The sequence below is a fragment of the Cupressus sempervirens genome, chromosome 5 (assembly GCF_028749045.1).
Source record: "Cupressus sempervirens isolate cs-2001-9-10 chromosome 5, ASM2874904v1, whole genome shotgun sequence".
Lineage (NCBI taxonomy): Eukaryota > Viridiplantae > Streptophyta > Pinopsida > Cupressales > Cupressaceae > Cupressus > Cupressus sempervirens.
Genome location: NC_143122.1, coordinates 275,220,206 through 275,228,616, shown reverse-complemented (window position 1 = coordinate 275,228,616; position 8,411 = coordinate 275,220,206). Strand labels below are relative to the sequence as shown.

Below are 8,411 nucleotides of genomic sequence, written 5' to 3'. Positions count from 1 at the left end.
TTTCTTCCTACATATTCTTTTCAAGATTGGGGAGACTTCATTCACACATCTTTAGTTTTATTTCTTCCTAAAGACAAGAGTGTAGTTCAAAGTTCATCGACCACATTTTGCATCCTATTTAGAGCACATACTATTGACTACATATTATAGAAATTGATGAGTTTATTCTCATAGGTTTTCCCTCTTTCCTCTTTACCTTTTTCTTTTCTCATTAGTTAGACTTAAAGAAGGTTATTACTATTAATTAATTTGAACACCTCATTCTTGTCTCATCTAAACCCTAACTACAAATGAAAGCATTTTAGTTTTAGTTTGGATGGAATACTTTATCAATTCTATCTAGAGAACTACAAATGTTCCCATAGATTTGATTATGATTTCTTAGTTTATGTGATATTCTTTCATTTTTAATTTCTGTATTTTATTTTACTTTATGTTGTAATTTGTACTTCTCTCTTTCAACAAGATCTCTAATTTTAATATTTAGATGTAAATCTTACAATGCTTTTATGCTTATGAATTATGTCAATCTTTTAATTCCTTTTACCTCAAATAATATCTTAATACATAATAACATGTACATTTTAATACATAATCCAAAATTTAATTGAATATTTTATTCAATCAGCTAATTTATAAAATCTAAAATGTTTAATTTAATACCTTTATCTAAAGTGTTACTTTGTTTATTTAAAATGTTTTAAATATTTCTATGTTTATTTAATATGAATATTAAATTTGTAACCATAAAAGTATTATTTGACAAGTTAAAACAATTTAAATATTTAATGTCAAGTCTAACTACAGCGTGAAATACTATTGTCAGTATCGTAATATATCGAAAGTCATTGTAGGGTCTAATCGATGATCAACAATGAAATGAAATGTTGCCAATTATTAAATATCAAATTGTTTCAACTGTTTACCTCTGCCGAGTTGGAAGCTTGAACAATGTGTTGAGCATGTCGAACTTTTCTCATGGTAATAATTTAGTATAATTTAGTATGAATATCATAAATCACGTTTTCCTTCATTGATACTTGTGATGTGCTGAACCACGTTTTCCTGCTTTTATATATTTTTAGATTAAAAAAATATAAAAGCAGCCTACAAAAATATTTTACACTCAATCCAGAGATTATAAGGGTTACATTCACGTTTTAGAACTGGTAAACAGTGTACTGATAACTATTATAAATAGTTTGATATTTGATAATGGGCAACATTGTTGTTCCACGTTTCTCTATTCACGAATTTTCTATAAATTGACCGAATTTGCATTAGATGAGACAAACAATGGCTTCCTCAGTGTCTTCCATGGAAGCACATCTTCAGCTCTATGAAATTATTCTTTCAGCAGCCAAGCCCATGGCTCTTCGAGCTGCTGTTTTACTTAACATTCCTGGCATTATTGCCATCCACGGTGGTGATAATCCCCTGAGTGTGGAGCAAATTGCTTCACATATTTCTACTTCCACCGACATAGTTGCCCATAGTGAGTACTTGTTTAGAATCATGAGGCTTTTGGCTTCTATTGATGTCTTCTCCGAAGAGAGCACAATAGATTATGGTGGCACTCCCCAATTCAAATATGGCCTCACCACTCTCTCTAAGTTGCTGGTTAATAGTGATGCCCAAAAATCCTGTGCACCCACTGTGCTGGTTAATAATTTAAAATGTATAATAGATGGTTATCAGCATCTTCATGACTCCGTCATTGAAGGCTGCCCAGCATTCATCAAAGCCAATGGTATGGGCGTATTTGAGTACATGAGCAACAATCCTGAACCAAACAGGATTTTCAATGAGGGCATGGCTAGTGATACTGGGCCTTTAATGGCTTATGTGGTGAAGATTTATGATGAGTTTAAGAGCTTCGAGAGTGTAGTGGATGTTGCAGGAGGGGTAGGCTCTGCAATATCTGTAGTTGTGGAAGAATATCCACACATTCGTGGCATCAATTTCGACCTTCCTCATGTCATATGTACTGCTCCTTCCATACAAGGTTGGTAACAATCTTCTATTTCTAAACTTTCATAGATTCTCACCAATCAAAACTTGCATGTTAGTAATTGCAACATTAGAGGATGCTTGCAAATTTCACCACGAATAAAAATGTTCTTTTACATTTTTTTGTTACTCATAGAAATTAATTAACGTTGCAGGAGTGGAGAACGTGGAAGGTAATATGTTCGAAAAAATTCCTTCAGCAGACGCAATATTTATGAAGGTATTTTGTTTTTTTTATTTTTTATATTAAAATTAAAATTAGGTTTTCAAATGATGGTGTAATGAGGTGTTTCATTGTTATGTATACAGTGGATTTTACATGATTGGGATGATGAACAATGTATAAAAATCTTAAAGAATTGTCATAAGGCAATACTAGAGGATGGGAAGGTATTAGTTGTAGATGTAGTCATTGAGAAAAGAGGAGGAATCAAAAGACAAGCTGGATTGCTGTTTGATATCTTAATGATGGCTGGTTGCATAGGTGGAAAGGAAAGAACCGAAGAAGAATTTAAGAACTTGTTTTACAAAGCAGGATTTAAAAGTTACAAAATCTTCAAATTACCTTTCCTTCAAACACTTATAGAAATTTCTAAGCAATAAATAGAAATTTCAAATAAACAAGCTCCAAATAATAATAAATAAGAACTTGTATTTGACAAAATATTATGATGTATGTGGCTTGTTCCACTACACATAATTGAAATCTGTCAAAATTTTATTTGTATTTTTTTAAGGAATAATAAGTTGGGATTTGTGTGTGACAAAAGTATTGTGTTGTATGTGGTATCTTTCACTCTCATAATTAAAATCAAGCAATATTCTATTTGTATAAGTTAGCATTATGAATATCAATGATATAAATGAGTTATTTCATGTTGATAAAAATATGTGGGACAAAATTTAAATAAAAATAAAATAATGACTTATTCATTGTATGCAACATTAGTAATAATTTTGTGTACGTTTTATTTTTTTGTGTCTTTCAATTAAAAGATATATAAAGGAAGGGTTCTAATTTTTATGATTTCATGCAATCTTTATTATATACATTTTCATTTGACTTATTTAATTTTATTTAAATTTCTAATTTTAATTATATTACTACAAACTGTATGAAGATTAAATATTGAAAAATATTTTTTTTGCAATTTCATGAAAAACATAGAATATAACTAATTTTCTATTCTTGATAATATATTTATTACCTTTCTTATATAATAATGTTCTCAAACCATCAAAATTGGGGTTATCAAGTAAAATTCATCCATTTCTTTAATAAGAGATAAATAGTAGAAATGGAGAATTCCCCTCTCAAAATGCTCCTAAAGAATCTGAGGAAAAGATTGAGAATGAACTTAAAGTTATTGATATTCAACGTCCTTTGGGTGCTCTTCAAAAAATTAAGCTATTTCTATGCATACCTTTAGAATGGAACAATGGACCTTTAATTCGATTAAAAAGATAAGAATTAATTATAGAGCTCTAAACTCAACAATGGAAGGAGAGAACAATCTAAACGAGGGGCCTGTGATATGCACTACTGGGAAGGATTTGGAGATTAAGTTACAAGGTCTACTCAATAGAATTGAGAACCTAGAAATAAATACATCCACCATGGTCAACAATTACTAGAAGTTGTTGGAGGCCTTAATGGAGAGTATGAATAAACTTGCAGCTAATGTGGATACGCACTTGGACAACATCATGGTGTTGGACCTAGATGAGGCTCAGGATGTAGAAGAGTCTTTCAGAAAATAAAAAACTAGAGCTTAACAAGGAAGATAAATGCCAAGAAAGAAGAAAAAACCAATGAGGATGTCAAAGTGACCATTGAAAAGATTAAGGAAAAGATGGAGGAGTTGGTCCTTGAGCTAGCCTAATGTCAGGATGGTTCTGAAATCTTGGTTCATAACAAGGTAATGACAGAAGAGAAGTATTGGTTCATAACTCAATAATGATAGACACTGAAAATTCTTTGAACAATTTATAATATGTTGACATCAAGGGCTTTGGCAATTCTAAGGATGGGTAGGATAGATTGTTAAAGTACATGAAGGTGATGAAAATGTATTGAAAGATAAAGTTGATAGTCTTAAAGGAAAATATCATGATACAAGGATGTAAGGATATAAAAATATTTTTCAATATGGAATAAGAATAAAAGATATTGTTATTGCTATCATAAGAGCTAGAGAAAAACACTAAGATGATGAAGTTGTAAGTAAAGTTGTTAAAACCTATACATATAGGTATGTAATTAGAGTTTCTTTTATTCAATAGTTGAGATCAATCAGTTTGAGTAATGTGACATTGGATTCATTAATTGGTAAGTTATCTATATTTAAAATAAGTAATTTTGATAACCGTTATCTTGGTGTTAAAATTTCCTTGCAAGCTATTTTTAACACTAATTCATCTAGGAAAGGAAAGTTTATTTCTTATATAGTTCAAATGTCTATGATTGTTTGGTTTCTAAAGAGAAAGAGATGAAAGAAAATAAAGCTTTAATATCCAAGAGGTTTCCTATAGGAAAGAGAAGATACAAAGGAAAGAGTCCCACTTTTTTGGAGCTACAAACAGATCGGTCACTTTGCACATAAATGTCCTAACAAGACCAAGAAACATAATGAAGAAGAGGAAAAAGATAAATTCAAGAAATTCAAGGTAAAGAGAAAGAAAGTATGCTACATAGTCAAAGATGATGATTTAAATTCCAATGGAAATGATAATGATGAGGAAATAGTGTTTGTTTTTGTAATAGAAAATCCCTCTATTGATAAAGAAGAAGATAGTGAAGAAAAGATATTAATTTAGGCATGAACAATACTAATGACTGGATCATTGATAGTGGATGCATGCATTATATCACTAGAGATAAGAACAAGTTCATTACGATGGAAAGCTATGAAGGAGGATCTATGACATTTGGAAATAGTTCTATTCGTGTAAAGAAAGATAAAGGCTCTATTTCTCTTACCAATAACATTACCCATGATTATGTCTATCAGTCTCATTTCTTAAATCACAACATGTTGAGTGTACTTCAATTAAATAATAAAGGATTTATATCTAAGTTTAGTAATGGAAAATGTAAGATTCTAGGAAGTTCTAGTGAATACATTGCCACTACTAAAAAGAAAAAAAATGCAATATTTTCAAGCTAAATTATACTTATTTTGGATATCATTTTATTTTTAAAGTAGGATAATGTTGGACTATTAATTAGAACCAAGCATCGAGGAAAATTTTCTTTGTGACCATACACATACAAGGGATGACGTGGTCATTCCTTCAGTGTTCATACTTCTAGAGGCTTCTTGTGGCTTACATTTGTTTTCTAAGTCCCCCTATTTTTTTTTCTTTTAAAAGAAAAAGGTGGTAGAGGCACTATATATATATATATATATACATTCAAGGGTTTATTAGGGAAAGAATCTAGAAAGAAAACCCCAATTCATAGCCAATATAAAAGAGCATATCAATATCAATTACATTTACATTCACAAAAAGATTCCTAGGTAGCAACATAAAGCTCTTTATCTGTATCAATTATGTGTGCTAAATCTGGAAAATCTTTCATATGGATACTAAGTCTTGTGGAATCAAGATCAATGCCATCAGACCCCCATTTTGCTAAAAGATCAACAAATAAATTGCCTTCTTTGTAAATATGAGAATGAGGCAAGAGTCAAACGAGTCAATCAAATAATTTTAGACATGATATATTTGATTCTCCCATTAAGGATTTTTCTCTTGATGCAAACATTAATGATGAGAGTGGAATCACCTTCAATATGAATCACTTTTAATTCCAAGTTCTTGGCCAAAACCAAACCATAAAGAAGTCCAAGTGCCTCTGTTGTATTTCTCGTGCTTGATGGTAAAGAGAGACATTTGAATGCAAGAACTTCACCCAAATGATTTTGTCAACAGATGCCACAACTAGCTTTTCTGGGATTGCCTTTCAAAGATCCATCGAAGTTCATTTTGATGCAGCCATTTGTCAGAGGTAGCCACTTGATTTGAGATTTGTCGACATGGTTGTTTGGAGGAGAGTAGGCCATAAATGGAGGGATAGAAATGTAGTTCTAGCTTTTTAGTATGAAGTTATCCCGTTGGATGAAGCTATAATTGCTGATATTATCTTTGACACCAGCATTGACCACTTCTAAAATTGACTTTTCTAATCCCTTAAGGACCAAATCTAAGGAATTAGTCACATTTCTAAATATTTTTTTGTTATGTTCCCACCAAATTGCCCAAATGATAAGTGCAGGAGAACATTTCCAAATACAAGCAAAGAAGGATTTAGAAAAGAGGATCAACCAAGATTGAAACAATTCCCATAATGTGTATGGTAGGGGCATCGAAAGGTTAAGTTTTTGCATGAAAAAGTTCCAACATTGTTGGGCAAAAGAACATTGAATAAATAAATGGTCTACAATTTCCACATCCTCACTGCATAAGACACATTGAAAAGGTTGTGATATGTTAAATTTTTTGGAGCCTATCATTGGTTAAAATTCTTTTCTGAAGTCCAAGCCAAGCAAAGAAACCTGCCTCGGGCAAAACTGTATTATTCCAGCATAAATAGAATGCCCATTGTTTTTTTTCATGCTGCTCCACCAATTTCAAAGCTTGAAGCTTGAAGCCTGACCTTGGAAGGCCCCTTGTTGATCAACATAGACTCAGAGGAGGGGGAATAGAAGGAGGGGGAACCAATTAAGGAGTTGGAAATGGTAAGTTTGCTCCCCATGATCTTAGAAATCTCTCCCTTTCTCCTAATGAAAATATGATCAAAACTATTTGTAAAGAGTAGTCTAGGTTGAGAGATATTACTACATTTTGTGTGTGTGTGTGTGTGTGTGTGTGTGTTGATAAAGCTTCTCTTCCTTCTCTTAATTTTTTTGATGATTGGATAGCTCATATTTTTGGAAGGAAATTAGGGATTGGTGTTCATTTAGGTAGGGTGTTTTAGAAGGGCCTATTTGTAGTTTTCCCAAATCACATTGAATGCAAGATAGGGTTTTGAGTAAGGAATACTTGAATTTAAGTCTCATTCTATCTAGGGCCCTTTAATGGTCTATGAAAGGGAATGTTGAGCAACTTGTATCCCATTCTTCTCCTCATTTTTTATAAGTTAAGATCTTGTAGCTTGAATTTTGGCCTTTCATTGCTTAGATTGTCTGCCCTCTTGGGTTAATTTTACAAATTGAAGAATCAAAACACACCCTTCCTCATTTGAATGTTAGAATATTGGTTTCTCTTGGTCCTAAGATTGAATATCTAGAGATTATCTTGATGGAATTAGAAGAAGATAAATTTGTGTGAGAAATTTCCCTTTTAGGGAATTTAGGGTCTTATTTCCATTGCAAAAAAAATGGGCATACTAAAAATGATGGTTTGATTCTTAAAAATGTGCAGAACCCTAAGTTTGATTCAAATATGAAAGAAACTCATAAGTATAATAGTGTTGAAGTTGATGCTAATCCTAATGCTTATATTGTTAGAAATGTTAATGATGATGTTTGTAATAATATTAATATTGACATTGTTGCTAAAGATGGATCTACCCATGATAATAGTGATAGAGGAAAATTTGTTACTTTGAAAAATCCTCTCTTTGATGATGAATTTGAGGTGGTACATGCCTCAAACAATGGCATTACCAAGCCTCTAGTTGATTCTCAACTAGAATCTAATAATTATTTGAGTAACATAAGAGGATTTAATATGTCTTCAAACCCACCTAGATTAAATGGACTCCAAATTTCTCTTAACTCCATTAAAGAGAGGGAAGAGTATGCTAGGAGGGCCCCTAATGGTCACTCTAATAGTGTTAAAACACTTATTGTATCCCTTAAATCAGCTTGTGAGAAGAATGATAATAATGAAAAATTCTTAAATGAAACTCTATTTATGGAAGTTACTAATAAATCCTCCATGAAAAAGAGGAAGATAATAGAGAGGCTATCTATTTCTAATGATAGTAAAAATGAGCAAAGGACTCCCACAATGTTTTAACAAGCTATATTACAACTCCAAACCCCAAAAGTCTAAATGATACACATACATAGTTGGAATGTGAGAGGCCACGAGGTGTTCAATAAGATGTAATTGGTGAGGTAATGGTATAATAATTTTAAATTGAAAGATATCATTTTCCATCAAGAGATTAAGGTTGTTGGTATTAAAGCCTACACCGTATTAAAATTCTTGTGGGGTGAATCTATTGGATTCCATTCCAATCACATGAGAGGGAAGGGTGCTAGTGTCATTATGGTTGGACCTCAATGGACAGATAACATCAATGCTAATGGTGTCTCTCCCAATCAAATAAATTTGTGGGTTACCTTTTAACATAATGATGTCAACATTCAAGTTTACAATATTTATGC

General features: G+C 31.8%; 1 protein-coding gene across 1 annotated transcript; it reads left to right on the top strand.

Moving 5' to 3' along the window:
• Positions 1 to 1,240: 1,240 nt before the first annotated feature.
• LOC149555641 (caffeic acid 3-O-methyltransferase 3-like) lies at positions 1,241 to 2,779 on the top strand. Its single transcript, XM_089829750.1, has 3 exons — positions 1,241 to 2,005; positions 2,166 to 2,230; positions 2,320 to 2,779. Exons 1-3 carry the CDS (start codon positions 1,285 to 1,287, stop codon positions 2,611 to 2,613), a joined length of 1,080 nt encoding a protein of 359 aa, XP_089685876.1. The 5' UTR covers positions 1,241 to 1,284; the 3' UTR covers positions 2,614 to 2,779.
• Positions 2,780 to 8,411: the final 5,632 nt, after the last annotated feature.